We start from the raw sequence: 16702 nt of genomic DNA, 5'->3' as shown, positions 1-16702 counted from the left end.
TTTAAGTCTGTTTTGCTGCAATGTGAAAAAAATCCTGCAAAACACGCCAGCGCGTTTTCGGACCTCAGGGAGTTAATGAGTGCACTGCTTATTGGATTGTGTTAGGTGGATTGTCATGCGGGCATTTTCGCAGCCTCATTTTGCTACTGTTGAAGTATCTGTCTGCCCCAAATGGCAAGACAGACATTCGGAGTGGCCCTTCAAGGCCACTTCCTGAGTGTACTTCTGTTTCACGCATTACTATTATCATGCTGTAGGCCCCCTTCAGCCTCCATTAGTATGTGCCCATTGCATGGTCCACCTGTTAGGTGAGCTCTGTACTTCCCCTTTGGGGTTATGTATGTAATAGTGCTTAGCTCCCTAAGCTGATCATGGTGGTAGGCCTTAATCAGGCCTCCTCCTCAGGTTCAGCCCTAGGCTGGTTTGTGCTCCCCTGTGGAAACAGGTGTTTAGCGCACAGCCTCCTCAGTGCTTTAATTAAGCACTGAGTAGATCTTAGGTTGAGCTGATTATACTCCCCTTGATATGAGGGTTCATGGCACTCAGCTGATTTCTGCTCTCCAGGATGCCTGTCTCTACGCGTGGGTTTGAGCTGCTGCAGTCACTCTTACCCTGCAGTTCCCTGGCCTTATGACCTTAAAGGGACCACTTTGTCTGCAGAAAAGTTGGTCTCAGATGCCTATAGCGGTCTTGGTAGGCCTTTTCTCTTTGAAAGGCTTTCTGCAGGCTCTGCTTGGGCTGTTGGCCATAGGGAATGCTGTCACTGACAGCCTGGTGTGAACCAAGGGGGAGTTGCTATGCAGTTTCTACGAGAACTGCTTTTCTTCTCTCAGCCATTCATTTGGCATGCACTATCCTCAAGCATGGCGGCATGGGTATATCGTTCCCCATTGCATAATCAACGCAGAGTAGAAGTTTCCTTTTGAAAGGGAATGTCTCATGTTACGTATCTAATCATAGTTCCCTGAGAACCAGGGAACGAGACTCTGCATTTCCCTGCCATGCTTAGGGTTGCCTGCGGAACAGTCCCTCAAGACGATGGATGGTTGACTGCTTCCCTAGGCTTGGAAGAGAGTTTACTAGATACTAAAATAAATAATAACAGTATCTACAGGACTGAAGATTTCAAAGAAGCAGGATATCTTATTCTTTTAATCTTTAACAGTCTAGTGAGTGTTCTTAGTGATACTTACTCAGCTGTTCTGGATACTTTAATCACAGGCAGTAGCTTCTGAAGAATGTGGTCAGCTTTATTTTCTGCTCCAATAAATTTATTCAGACTAAACTCATCGAACTTCTTCTCTGATGTCAACAACACAAAAGCTACAGCTGACCACTGAGATGAAGAGAGTTTGGCTTTCTTTATTTTTCCAGATTTCAGATACTGTTGTATTTCCTCCACGAGTGAATGATCACCCAGTTCATTCAGACAGTGGAACAGGTTGATGGATTTCTCTGGAGAGTCAATGGTCCTGATCTTCTCCTTGATATACTCAGCTGTTTTCTCATTGCTGTCAGATCTGATTCTTGTCAGCATCATTATTCGTCGAAGGAGAATCTGATGAGACTCCACTGACAAACCCAGAAGAAACCGCAGGAAAAGGTCCAGATGTCCATTTTTACTCTGTAGAGCCTCATTCACAGCTCTCTGATGCAGCTCAGATAATGAAACATGTTCTGATGAAATGTGTTGAAACCCGTCCTTATTTTGATTGGTGATTGGTTCAAACACATTTATGCTGTAGTTTGTGAAGGAGAGGTGCACATATAGAGCCGCTAGATGTTCCTGAACACTCAGATGAACAAAGCAGTAGACTTTCCCCTGATACAAGCCAAACTCCTCTCTGAAGATCTGAGTGCACAATCCTGAGTATACTGATGCTTGTATTATATCAATGCCACACTCTCTCAGGTCTTCCTCATAGAAAATCAGGTTTCCCCTTTCCAGTTGTTCATATGCAAGTTGTCCTAATATGAATATAATGTCTTCATCTGTCACATTCTTCTCATAGTCCTTCTCACGCTTGATGTTGGTCTGAAGGATCAGGAAGTGTGTGTACATTTGAGTGAGAGTCTTGGGAATCTCTCCACTCTCTGCTTCACTCAACATCTTCTCTAGAACAGTGGCTGAGATCCAGCAGAACACTGGCATGTGGCACATGATGTAGAGGCTCCTTGATGACTTCAGGTGTGAGATGATTTTATCAGCCAGACTCTGATCACTGATTCTCTTCCTAAAGTATTCCTCCTTCTGTGGCTCATTGAAGCCTCGTACCTCTGTCACTCGATGGACACACTCAGAGGGGACAAGATCAGCTGCTGCTGGTCTGGAGGTGATCCAGATGAGAGCAGAGGGAAGCAGATTCCCCGCAATTAGGTTTGTCAGCAACACGTCCACTGAGGCTGATTCACTTACATCACACAACCTCACATCGCTCTGAAAATCCAGAGACAGACGACACTCGTCCAGACCATCAAAGATGAACAACACTTTATATTTGTCACTGGATATTTCCATTTCTTTTGTTTCAGGGAAAAAGACATGAAGAAGATCTGAAAGACTGAGTGTTTTGTCCTTCATCAAATTGATCTCTCTGAAAGGAAGTGGAAATATGAGCTGGACGTCCTGATTCTCTTTCCCTTCAGCCCAGTCCAGGATGAACTTCTGCACAGAGACTGTTTTTCCAATGCCAGCGACTCCCTTTGTCAGCACAGTTCTGATGGGTTTGTCTTGTCCAGGTAAAGGTCTAAAGATGTCATTGCATTGGATCGGTGTGTCCTCTGTTGCTGCTCTCCTGGATTGTGTCTCAATCTGTCTCACCTCATGCTCATTACTGATCTCTCCACTCTCACTCTCTGTGATGTAGAGCTCTGTGTAGATCTCATTCAGGAGTGTTGGGTTTCCCTGCTTTACTGTTCCCTCATACAGACACTCAAACTTCTTCTTCAGACTTGATCTAAGTTTAGATTTACGACTGTAGAATTAAAATAACACATTATTACATGTCAGTCGAGAAACTTTACACTGTTTTGTACAACATTCATATTGTAGAGCCTAATTGGCTCCAGAAATCAAATCAGCATCTAAATTAACAGACAGCACATTTAAACAAGAAAAACTCACTACAATGTGATGTTTCTGCTGATGTGAGGAGATGCTTTGAAATATAAAATGTATGGTAAACATCATTTGAGAATTAAATTACTAAGAATTAATTCACAAGAATATACAGTCTTGTGCATCAAAATACTAAGCAATAAAAATTAAGAATGCACAACTATCCAAACTACGCAAACTATACAAATGTTTCCATATCTGAAACATTTTGTCATTTGAATGAGGCCCATTGTTATGACATTTTAACACTAGTTTATACCTTTCAAAAATCTACTCTACATATGCTACTCTTGTATTGTTTTGTTATTGTTGTCATTATTGTATGTTGTTTGCACATTGCATTGATGTATGGATATACAGTTGCGTTTATACATTTTAATACACCAAAATTTAAAAAATGTTAAATATACTTTTTTCTCTCTCCATTTTTTTTCTTATAGGATAGTGTCATGTAGAGTAACAGGAATGCGTGGAGAAAGGAGAAAGGAGGTTGTGACATGTCCCTGGCCGGAATCTAACCTGGGTCCCCATGACACAATAGCTCAGGTACATGTCAAATGCTCTAACCTCTGTGCCACTCAGTCTGACAAATCTGTTATAATAATAATTCGGGGGTAAAACAAACGGAAAGATCATAAAAATTTAGTGCTGCCCTTTACATATCGTCAATTTTTCATACTGTGTGTCATTACCTGATCCACAGCTGTCTTTTAGTTTTGTGATAGTTGTTCATGAGTCCCTTCTTCATCCTGAGCAGTTTAACAGCCCAGAAAAATACTCAAGGTCCTGCAAATTCTCTGAATCTTGAATTGCACATTTGAGTACATTACTTTGAGTACATACAGTGGGTACGGAAAGTATTCAGACCCCCTTAAAATTTTCACTCTATGTTATATTGCAGCCATTTGCTAAAATCATTTAAGTTCATTTTTTTTCCTCATTGTACACACAGCACCCCATATTGACAGAAAAACACAGAATTGTTAACATTTTTACAGATTTATTAAAAAAGAAAAACTGAAATATCACATGGTCCTAAGTATTCAGACCCTTTGCTGTGACACTCATATATTTAACTCAGGTGCTGTCCATTTCTTCTGATCATCCTTGAGATGGTTCTACACCTTCATTTGAGTCCAGCTGTGTTTGATTATACTGATTGGACTTGATTAGGAAAGCCACATACCTGTCTATATTAGACCTTACAGCTCACAGTGCATGTCAGAGCAAATGAGAATCACGAGGTCAAAGGAACTGCCTGAAGAGCTCAGAGACAGAATTGTGGCAAGGCACAGATCTGGCCAAGGTTACAAAAAAATTTCTGCTGCACTTAAGGTTCCTAAGAGCACAGTGGCCTCCATAATCCTTAAATGGAAGACGTTTGGGACGACCAGAACCCTTCCTAGAGCTGGCCGTCCGGCCAAACTGAGCTATCGTGGGAGGAGAGCCTTGGTGAGAGAGGTAAAGAAGAACCCAAAGATCACTGTGGCTGAGCTCCAGAGATGCAGTCGAGAGATGGGAGAAAGTTGTAGAAAGTCAACCATCACTGCAGCCCTCCACCAATCGGGGCTTTATGGCAGAGTGGCCCGACAGAAGCTTCTCCTCAGTGCAAGACACATGAAATAAGAAATAAGATTCTCTGGTCTGATGAGACCAAGATAGAACTTTTTGGCCTTAATTCTAAGCGGTATGTGTGGAGAAAACCAGGCACTGCTCATCACCTGTCCAATACAGTCCCAACAGTGAAGCATGATGGTGGCAGCATCATGCTGTGGGGGTGTTTTTCAGCTGCAGGGACAGGACGACTGGTTGCAATCGAGGGAAAGATGAATGCGGCCAAGTACAGGGATATCCTGGACGAAAACCTTCTCCAAAGTGCTCAGGACCTCAGACTGGGCCAAAGGTTTACCTTCCAACAAGACAATGACCCTTAGCACACAGCTAAAATAACGAAGGAGTGGCTTCACAACAACTCCGTGACTGTTCTTGAATGGCCCAGCCAGAGCCCTGACTTAAACCCAATTGAGCATCTCTGGAGAGACCTAAAAATGGCTGTCCACCAACGTTTACCATCCAACCTGACAGAACTGGGGAGGATCTGCAAGGAGGAATGGCAGAGGATCCCCAAATCCAGGTGTGAAAAACTTGTTGCATCTTTCCCAAAAAGACTCATGGCTGTATTAGATCAAAAGGGTGCTTCTACTAAATACTGAGCAAAGGGTCTGAATACTTAGGACCATGTGATATTTCAGTTTTTCTTTTTTAATAAATCTGCAAAAATGTCAACAATTCTGTGTTTTTCTGTCAATATGGGGTGCTGTGTGTACATTAATGAGTGTGTACATAAATGATTTTAGCAAATGGCTGCAATATAACAAAGAGTGAACAATTTAAGGGGGTCTGAAAACTTTCCGTACCCACTCTATCTTTTCAAACTAAAGACAACTGAGGGACTCATACACAACTCTTACAAAAGATGCAAACACTCACTGATGCTATATATTATATAAGTTCTCTGGGAGTCATAATTAACTTCTGAAGGGCAGTACTAACAGGTAGTAATTCTTCCAGGCACTTTTCACTTAGTTTTATGATACTGTGATTTCAGACAACTCAACTCAACTATAGTATATATGGAGAAATATGTGATTTCAGCCAGGTGAAGCCAGAATGTCCAGCACCATGTTGGTTTTAGGTGATGCTGGCTAAACAATCACAGAAAACTTCATGTGACCCACATACTCAAAACTGCCCCAATTATGATGATAAATAACACAACTGGGTATAAAACTCTTTCTCATGCCTTTCTCAAGCTTTTTCAAAAGTTTACACCCCCAGCTCTTAATAGGCTATTTGTCTTTTTGAGCATCAGTGAATGTTTGCAGCTTTTCCTTAGCATTTGCTTAATACAGATACCATATGTTTGCAGAAATATTGTACCGAAATGCAGATATATGTAGTAGGGGATCCATAGACCAGCTACTCTTCATAGACAAAAGGCTGGACACTGGTGAGTCTGATGATTTCTTTTTAGTACTTAAAAGTGGTGGTGGATCCATAGACCAGTCACTCCTCATAGACACACAGCTGGGACCTGGTGAGTCTGATGATTTCTTTTTAGTACTTAAAAGTGGTGGTGGATCCATGGACCAGTCACTCCTCATAGACACACAGCTGGGATCTGGTGAGTCTGATGATTTCTTTTTAGTACTTAAAAGTGGTGGTGGATCCATGGACCAGTCACTCTTCATAGACACACAGCTGGGCTCTGGTGAGTCTGATGATTTCTTTTTAGTACTTAAAAGTGGTGGTGGATCCATGGACCAGTCACTCCTCATAGACACACAGCTGGGATCTGGTGAGTCTGATGATTTCTTTTTAGTACTTAAAAGTGGTGGTGGATCCATAGACCAGTCACTCTTCATAGACACACAGCTGGGCTCTGGTGAGTCAGATTTTTTCTGCCGGACTGAACTGTAAGAGGGGATTGTAACATTTAAACTGTAACATCTGGTGCACCTCTAAAATCACATTAAATTTAAATAAATACATTATATACAACAAACTGTGACAGAAATCCTCTCAATCATTAATCTGACTTCTACTAAAAACCACTTCAATCTGTAAACACTTATTTATTTAGGGCCCAAACATATATGGACAAAAAATGTCACTAAATCAGACACTTATAGCACAATAGCAAAACTAATTAAAATACATACACTTCCACTTAGGGCTGGACGATTAATCGAAAAGTAATCGAAACCGAAATTCAGAACCTCTAACCGACGTAATTTTCCTATGTAGGTTATTTCGTTTTTTTGTTCTGTTAATACTTCCCCCTTAAAAACATACTACCGCGTGACTCTGCCCCATCCAGTCAGTGGCATAAAAGCAAAACACGGAGCCTCAGTGACGGAGGTGAACGCCGGTCCAACACATAGTGATGGCACGCGAGCGGTGAGCCTTACGTCTTCACTAAACTTTGTCAGTTGTATTTGTTTTAAGGTTTGCCAGTGTGGACATTCAAGCGATTTAAGATGATTGGATCTATATTATTTCGAGCTACTGTGCTCACGCAGCTGCACTGTGACGCGAACACTCATACAAACAGTAGCTGCGCAAAACGCGAAGATCGCGCGCACAGAGAGGAACGCAGAAACTAGCTGTCAGCGCCGTCTTGTGATTTATCACTAAAGTAGCTTAGAAACTCAAAACGTATTATAGTATATATTTTTCTACTTTTTAAGGAACTATTTACAACCCACAGCTTCACAATTAATAGAGAGACGGTATGACTAATTCACACAGGCAATCACTCGTACTGGTGCTGTACTTTAATTTATCTTTGTCTGATTTACAACGAGCAGAAATCTGTAAGAAATGTTACAAACCATAGATAAAATAACTGCTGATAGTGAACTATAATGTCAGATCACTCTTTCAATAGGAAAAAATATCCCACCTTTAATAGTCAATCATATTTACAGTACAAACCTTGTCAATTAACTATGAGGGCAAAAAAAAAAAGAAAAGAAACAAAATAATCATTCATTAATCGTAATCGAGGTAAAAGGTTCAATTAATCGAGGTTTTGATTTTAGGCCATAATCGTCCAGCCCTACTTCCACTTTCAAGAGTTTTAAACAATTAAAAAATGTATTTGTGTGAAGGTTGCTTTCAAATCTATATTTAATATGGGGATATCATACTAATATAAATGACAAGAATTTTAAATTTTATGCAAGTAACATATTGCACATTACACAAGTTCTGCTGTTAGTAGTATATCTTTGCAAAACTCTGTACCTGCGGCGGTTTCTGTAACGAAAAGACCAAGGCAGAGACATTGATCTCATCATAGACAAGACCTCAGCTATGCCTGGATCTGATGAACTTGAGGTCCTTCTGTGAATAGCAGACAGAGAGAAAGAGTGAGGGCATTATAATGGACACCAGTTCACATGTTCTCCACCAGTAGCTGTTCCCACACGTATACCAAGATCACAAGTCACAGTTTTAATACATGTTTGTTCATTTTAGATTTAAAACATACAGACCTATAAACATAATTAACTGAACGCTTTCTCCATTATATAATTATGGAATTATGTTTTTAGTAGCTTTCTAGGCGTTTGAAAGTCTAACTTGAAAATGAAAATTTTGTCATTAATTACTTACCCTCATGTTGTTCCACACCCGTAAGACCTTCGTTCATCTTCGGAAAACAAATTACGATATTTTTGATAAAATCCAATGGCTCGTGATGCCTGCATTGAGAGCAAGTAAACTTAAGACTTTCAAATGCCCAGAAAGGTACTAAAGCCTTATTAAAATAATCCATGAACATGTACTACAGTGGTTCATTCTATTTTTTTAAAGCGACGATAATACTTTTTGTTTGCAACAACAAAATAAAAATAATGACTTCATTCAACAATTTCTTCTCTTCAATGTCATTCTCCTACTTTCCACTAGGGTGGTTCCCAGAGAACTAATTTCTCCCCCGGGCCATGGTCATGGTTGCATTCAAACCGGAAATAGGAACTCTGAAGCAGCCGACAGTGGCGTCTTTAAATGCTGCATTTACAAATGCTAAAAACCAAAGGATGAGAATGCCGTGATCTGTGCTATTTTTGTTGTATGTTGTGGGTTTTTGTGATAATGGAGATGGAACTTAAAAGCAACTTAAAGGATTAGTTCACGTTCAAATTAAAATTTCCTGATAATTTACTCACCCCCATGTCATCCAAGATGTTCATGTCTTTCTTTCTTCAGTCGAAAAGAAATTAAAGGGTTAGTTCACCCAAAAATGAAAATTCTGTCATTTTCAGTCACCCTCATGCCGTTCCACACCTGTAAGACCTTTTTTAATCTTCAGAACACAAATTAAGATATTTTAGTTTAAATCCGATAGCTCCGTGAAGCCTCCATAAGGAGCAATGTACACTTCCTTTCTCAAGATCCATAAAGGTACTAAAAACATATTTAAATCGGTTCATGTGAGTACAGTGATTCAATATTAATATTATAAAGCGACGAGAATATTTTTGGTGCGGCAAAAAAACTAAATAACGACTTATTTAGTGATGGACGATTTTAAAACACTGCTTCAGGAAGCATCGGAGCACAGATGAATCAGTGTGTGTCGAATCTGCTGTTCGGAGCGCCAAAGTCACGTGATTTCAGCCGTTGGCAGTTTGACATGCGATCTGAATCATGATTCGACACACTGATTCATCTGTGCTCCGATGCTTCATGACGCAGTGTTTTGAAATTGGCCATCACTAAATAAGTTATTATTTATATTTTGTTATTTTGGTTTTTTTGGCACTCCAAAAATATTCTCTTCGCTTTATAATATTAATATTGAACCACTGTACTCACATGAACCGATTTAAATATGTTTTTAGTACCTTTATGGATCTTGAGAAAGGAAGTGTACATTGCTCCCTAAGGAGGCCTCACGGAGCTATCGGATTTCAACTAAAATATCTTAATTTGTGTTCTGAAGATTAACGAAGGTTTTACGGGTGTGGAACGGCATGAGGGTAAGTAATAAATGACAGAATTTTCATTTTTGGGTGAACTAACCCTTTAAGGTTTTTGATGAAAACATTCCAGGATTTTTCACCATATAGCAGACTTCAATGGAGCCCAAACGATTGAAGGTCAAAATTACAGTTTCAGTGCAGCTTCAAAACGTTCTACATGATCCCAGACGAGGAATAAGAGCCTTATCTAGAGAAACCATTGATCATTTTCTATTTTTTTTTATTATTTTATTTTATGCATTTTAACTATAAATCCTCATCTTGAACTAGCTCTCTTCTTCTTCTCTATTAGAATTCTGGCAGTGTAGACACTGCTAAGTGTATTACTGCCCTCCACAGGTCAAAGTTTGAACTAAATTGTCATATACAATATGCTAGTGCAAGTATATAACAATTAGTTCAAACTTTAACCTGAGGATGGCGGTAATACACTTAGCAGTGTCTACACTGCTGGAATTCTAATGAAGAAGAAGAAGAAGAAGAGAGCTAGTTCAAGATGAGCATTTATTGTTAAAGCGTATATAATTTTATTTTTATTTTTATAGAAAATGAGTGATGGTTTCTCTAGATAAGACCCTTATTCCTTGTCTGGGATCGTGCAGAATGTTTTAAAGCTGCAATGAAACTGTAATTTTGACCTTTAATCGTTTGGGCTCCATTGAAGTCCACTATAAAGGAGAAAAATCCTGGAATGTTTTCATCAAAAACCTTAATTTCTTTTCGACTGAAGAAAGAAAGACATGAACATCTTGGATGACATGGGGTGAGTAATTATCAGGAAATTTTAATTTGAAAGTGAACATTCTTTAAAGAGCAAAAAGTGGGGCCAAGGGATGAAATTCAGTATGACAACTTTCAGTATTACATATCATCGGGGCGGAGAAAAGAACACAACCCTGCAGACAGCAGGTAAATGCCATTATTGCCATTTACTATGTTTTGGTAAAGTAAATATGTTTAAACTGCTTTTTAAAAATGCCAGGTGCCAGTGTTTGACATGTGTTTGACCAATCAACATACAATTACGTCACTAAGAGTTCCTAGAGCTTTGGGAACACCTCTTCATGATTGTGACGTGAAGCACATGTGAAATTAGTCCAATGGCGTGACGGAACGTCATAGGCGGGTGACGTCTATAAACTATAAAGCACACCTGAACCAAACAGCGTTAGCTTCTGAATAGTCTAAGTAAGTTGGTCACAGGCATGCTGGGAGTATGGCAACATGACGCAGCATCTCGTTCCCTCTCAGGGAACCATGGTTACATACATAACCTGAGACGTTCCCTTTCAATGGAACCCGTGCTGCGTCAAACACTTTGGGAACAAGATACCCATGCCGCCATAAAACCAAGTGCCTGTGTGTGTGAAACTGAAAGCACACACTAAGACACCAGCAATTGTGAGCCCTGGGTCAAGGCCACATCTAGTATAAAACCTAATGAACGTGTGAGGCGAGGACCACCCTGCCGCATCACAAACTTCCTGAAGGGACACGGCAGATAATAAAGCCAAAGACGCAGCCATACTCCAGGTAGAGTAAGCACGGACCTTAAGAGGTGACGGTTGGCCAGTCGACTCATAAGATAGCCTCAACTATCCACTAGCTCAAGGTATGCTTGGATGCAGGGTGCCCCTTATATGGGGCCCCGAAATAAATGAACAGTTGATCCGTCTTATGCCACAGGGCAGCTCTGTGGACGTAAGCATCCAAAGCCCTAACAGGGCAAAGCAAAAAAATTTCTCCTGGTCTGGATTTTGAAATGGACTGCAGCATAAGAGGGCCCGCCACATTAGTGGGGACCTTAGGAACATATCCTTCCCGAGGCGCAAAGTCCAGGCAAGAAGGAGAGACCGAAAGGGCTTGAAGGTCTCCAATTCTCTTAAGAGATGAGATAGCGAGGAGGAAAAGAGTTTTAAGAGTGAGGAACTTTTCGTGAATCTCTTCAATGGGCTCAAAAGGAGCTGTAGACAGGCCCTCCAACACTATGGCCAAGTCCCAAGTTGGAACTCTCTGACGTGCCGCAGGCCTTAGCCTCAAAGTACCACGAAGGAAGCGAGTAACCCATGGGTGTCTACAGAGAGAAGCACCCTCTAAAGGAACGTGGTACAACGCAATGGATGCCACGTAAACCTTCAGCATAAAAGGGGATAAAATTGAAGAGAATTTTTCTTGCAGAAATTCCAGAGCTGTACCAATTGGGCAGTTTACAGGATCAAATGTATGCTCTCTACACCAAGCAGAGAAGACGTTCCACTTCAGGAAATAAAGCCTCCTTGAGGAGGCAGCTCTGGACTGGAGTATGGTCTCCACTTCCTCAGTAGGAAGACCCGAAACTTTGAGCTGTGGCCCCTCAGAGGCCACGCCCACAGTCTCCACAACTCCAGGTGGGGGTAAAGGAGTGAACCCCCCGTCTGTGAGAGTAGGTCCCTCCTGACCGGAATCTCGAAGGGAGAGCCGTCGAGGAGAGACATCAGGTCCAAAAACCATACTCTGCCTGGCGAAAATGGACCCCATCCTGGTGCACTCTCTCTGAAACTCCCGAAAGCAGAGAAATCAAGGGAAAGCCATACAGATGCAACCTCAGCCATGTCTGTACCATAGTGTACAACCCCAGGGGGGCTGGATGTGTGAGGGAGAAATACAGAGGACAGGGAGTCGTTTCCAGAGACGCAAAAAAGTCCACTTCCACTTTCCCGAAGCACTCCCAAAGGAGCTCCACCACCTCGGGGTGAAGTCTCCACTCCCCTGGCCTCAGCCCCTGCCTCGACAGGATGTCTGCTTCCTGATACAGGTGCTCTGGGATGTATACTGCCCTGACTGACAGTAACCTCCCTTGGGCCCACAAGAGGATCTGGTATGCCAACTTGCATAAGGGGCATGACCGCAGACGCCCCTGATGGTTTATATAAGAGACCACTGCTGTGTTGTTTGTGCGGACCAACACATGATGGCCCCCGAGATCTGGGAGGAAGTGTCTGAGTGCCAGGAACACAGCCATCATCTCCAACTAGTTTATGTGCCAGGAAAGATAATGACCCCTCCACAAACTCCACAGACTGCTCCGCATCTGTTGTAAGCGTTATGTGACAAGGAGCTCCCGACACCGGGCTTTGGGAAATAAACCAAGTTTTTTTTCCACATAACACAAGCACGAGGGTAACGCCACGTGATCTTGATCATGCGAAACGGATTTCTCCTCAGGGAAAACTACTGCAAAGGTCTCATGTACAGCATGCCAAAAGGTACCACGTTGGACGCAGCTGCCATCAGACCTAATAGTCTCTGAAACTGTTTCACAGTGAGTGACTGGCCTAGCTTCAGCTTGTTTACAGCTGTGAGAAGGGCCTCTATGCGAGCTGGCGACAGATGTGTTTGCATCGAAACTGAATCCCAAACTACGCCTAGAGAAGAGGTTCTCTGAGCTGGAGAAAGCACACTCTTCTTTGCATTTAGCCGTAACCCCAGATGCTTCATGTGGGCGAGAACAGCATCTCGATGCTGAACCACCAACTCTTTTGACTGTGCTAGAATCAACCAGTCATCTATGTAATTCAACACGCAGATGCCCTGGAGTCACAGAGGAGCCAGAGCTGCATCCACACATTTTTTGAAGGTGCGGGGAGATAAAGCTAGGCTGAAGGGAAGAACCCGATATTGGTAAGCTTCACCCCCGAAAGCGAACCTCAGGAACTTCCTGTGTTGAGGAAGGATTGATATATGGAAGTATGCATCTTTCAGAGCTATCGTGACAAACCAGTCCTCGGACTTGATTTGTGACACGATTTGCTTCAGAGTTAGAATTCTGAATTTGAGCTTCTTGACGGAGTGATTTAATAGGCGTAGATCTAGAATGGGACACAACCCTCCATCCTTTTTTGGAACTATGAAGTACCAGTTGTAAAAACCTAACTCCCTGCTGGTAGAAAGAACCCTTTCTATAGCTTCTTTCTGCAAGAGAGTCTGTACTTCTTGTTCCATAACCAGAGCCTGCTGGGCTCACCTCGGTGAATAGCACCTTGTTGAACCTGGGCGGTCGCAACCCGAACTGAATTCTGTACCCAAATTCTAATGTGCGCAGGACCCATTGAGATACGTTTGACAGAAGTTTCCACTCTGCCAAAAAATCTACTAAGGAAATCAGTCTCAGGAGACTGACCTCTGGTGTTTGATGTGTGACCAGCTCGGTGTCCTGAAGCGGGGTGAACCGGCAGGAAGCAACTGAACTGGCCACTTTTGATCCCTCCTCGGAGGGAGCGAACATCCCAGCGCCACTACGTTGCTGGGTGGACACCGAGATATACATTAGCTGAAAGCTGCTGTGCCCTGAAGCACACTAGGTGTCAGGGTTGGCAGAACGGCCCCCTGAGGGTACAGAGGGGAGGCGGGCACTGTGTACTGAGGTGAACACCGACTCACCCCGGAGGGGACTGCCCTCAGAAGCCTGACACCACTGGCGTCAGGACTTCTTTCCCGAAGCCTTCCGCTGGATAATGGCGGTCCTCAGATCCGTCTTACCCTTGGTTGACTTCGGTTGTGACCACTGACCCGTCCCCCAGTCTTTCTGTGGGGGGCATGGGAAGCAACGCTCACTTTCTGTTGCACCCTGTGGGAGGAGCTCATACTTGTTTGGGACTGCTCCCACCCAGCAGTCCCTGAGAGCGGCGGGGAAGGAAAATCCTGGAATGCCGCCGCCTGCTTCTTGACTTCCTGAAACCTATCGATGACCATGTTAACTGAGTCGCTGAAGAGGCCAGGTCGCGTAAGTGGGTCATCCAGAAGGAAAGATCTATCACACTCTTTCATGTCAGCTTAGTTGAGCCAGAGATGTCTCTCTGTGGCCACCAGGGCTGCCATAGACCACCCAATAGATCTGACGGTCTCCTTGGTAGCACAGAGAGATAGATTGGTAGCTTTTCTGTGCTCAGAGAATGCCTCGCGACTGACCTCCCCACCCTCATCTAGGTCTTTCAGCAGGTCAGCCTGATATGCTTGGAGGATGTGTAAACAGGCCGCCGCCTGACCTGCTGCCAGGTATGCTTTACCCACTAAAGCAGATGATGTACGTAGCAGTTTAGTGGGTAACTTCCGGGCTTTGAAGGATGCTGCCAACTGGGGGGAGAGATAGCTCGTAAGCGTCTCTTTCACTCGAGGCATCTCCCCATAACCATGCCTTTTTAGTCCCATTATGTTGCTGTAATTAGATATCTGGGGACTATAGACCCGATTGGAGGCAGGTCTATTCCACGATCTCGACAACTCAGTGTGGAGATCAGGAAAGAAAGGCAAGCCTGGAGCATGGAGGTTGTGAACGAGATCGAAGGAAGCGCTCATCTAATAGACTGGACTGACGGGCTTCCTGTTTCTTGGCTGGCCAGCTTATGTTCAATCTGGCCACCACTCTGGTTACAACCTCCACGAGCTCCTCATTGTGTGTGAGGTGGTGAAACCTCAACATCACAAGGGTCGATGCTAAGAACGTCTAGTTCCTTAGCACCGGCGCTTCACCAGGAGCAGAAGAAACAGCAGAGCATGCTTCTACCTACTGAAATGGAAGCACTGGGTCCTGCAGGTAAAAGCAGAAAAAGGGCGGGGCCCGTCTCTAACCCCTCTGCAAGATCCATTTGCGAGCCCCACAACGCGAGCCTTCGCTGTGCCTTGGCAGCAGTGGGACCCAAGCCGGGGGAAATATGAGCCGAACCGCTTTCCTCAAAAAGTGCCTGGCGGGAGCGGAGCGTCTTCATAGACATCTGCTCACAGTGCATGCAGCTAGCCCTCTCGAGGGCTGCCTGGGCATGCTCCACTCCCAAGCAAACAACACAAAGCTTGTGTGAATCCCCACCCGTGATGTAACGAGGGCAGAGAGAAGTACACGGCTTGAATCGCTGCTGCTTACTCGCCATAATATAGTCTTATGTGTGCTTGAATAACGTAATTGACAAACAACAATAAATAAGACAGTTTCACAGAGAGCGATTACTGAAGACACAGAAGCTGATGCTGTTTGGTTCAGGTGTGCTTTATAGTTTCTTGGTCATGATGTCACCCGCCTATGGCGTTCTGTCACGCCATTGGACTGAATTCACATGTGCTTTACGGCACAATCACGCAGAGGTATTCCCAAAGCGCTTGACGCAGCGCGAGTTCCCTTGAAAGGGAATCCGGGTATTTCAGCCAATAGTTCTCGGAACTATGAAAAGGTTGAGAATGTAGGAGAATGAAAGGGAAGAGAAGAACTTGAGAATAATTCAAATTTGTGTTTGTTTTTTTTGCGCACAAAAAGTATTCTCATTGCTTCATAAAATTAAGGTTGAACCACCGCAGTCACATATTTTAACATGTCTTTACTACCTTTATGGGCATTGAGAGTGTTAATTAAATTGCTGTCTATGGAGGGGGTCAGAGAGCTCTCGGATTTCATTAAAAATACCTTAATTTGTGTTCTGAAGATGAATGAAGGTCTTACGGGTGTGGAACAACATGAGGGTGAGTAATTAATGACAGAATTTTATTTTTGAGTGAACTAACTCTTTTTAACAACTGTACAAATATACTATAAAACCAGCATATCTTTACTTAAATTAAGTATCTGACTTCACTATGATAATTTACTGGTGTATGAATATGCACCGTTTTTAATAAGAATACCTGATTTCTGGACGAATATTTTTATCACTGGATGTGTCATCCATATTGAAACTGCATAGGTGGATCTCCACCTTCACCAAAACACTCACAAATCTAAAACACAGAGTCACAATAATAATAATTAGTGTTTACAATTGGTTCTTTAAAAAAAAAAAATTGAAAGTGTTATGTAAATGTATACAATTTGCAGAATATGGTAATTTAATGTATTCTGTATCAAAGTACAAACTGACAAACCGGTCTACTACACTTCAGTCCCCAGACTCTTCTGTTGTACTGACAGTCTGAGGAGGAGGAGAAATGTATTAAACCAATTGTTAAAAAAACAACTGTAAACAGAGAATTTGCTGACTGTACTGCAGTATAGAATTGGTTTTCAAAA

The 16702-nt window shown here is 42.7% G+C and overlaps 1 protein-coding gene across 1 annotated transcript in view; it reads right to left on the bottom strand.

The window, feature by feature from the left end:
- Nucleotides 1-16702, bottom strand: part of LOC137004414 (NLR family CARD domain-containing protein 3-like) — a 43175-nt gene that overhangs the window by 24763 nt on the left and 1710 nt on the right. The window contains exons 2-6 of the mRNA XM_067364705.1: nucleotides 16558-16604; nucleotides 16321-16413; nucleotides 7928-8026; nucleotides 6059-6592; nucleotides 1194-2975 (exon numbers count right to left, since the gene is read on the bottom strand). Of these exons, the coding sequence (XP_067220806.1) occupies nucleotides 1194-2975; nucleotides 6059-6592; nucleotides 7928-8026; nucleotides 16321-16364 (2459 nt within the window). The 5' untranslated portion in view covers nucleotides 16365-16413; nucleotides 16558-16604. The remainder of the gene's footprint in view (nucleotides 1-1193; nucleotides 2976-6058; nucleotides 6593-7927; nucleotides 8027-16320; nucleotides 16414-16557; nucleotides 16605-16702) is intronic.

Source organism: Chanodichthys erythropterus, chromosome 17 (assembly GCF_024489055.1).
Source record: "Chanodichthys erythropterus isolate Z2021 chromosome 17, ASM2448905v1, whole genome shotgun sequence".
In the NCBI taxonomy this organism is placed as follows: Eukaryota; Metazoa; Chordata; class Actinopteri; order Cypriniformes; family Xenocyprididae; genus Chanodichthys; species Chanodichthys erythropterus.
Note: the sequence above shows the minus strand (reverse complement) of the source record. Positions and strands in the feature narration are given on the sequence as shown.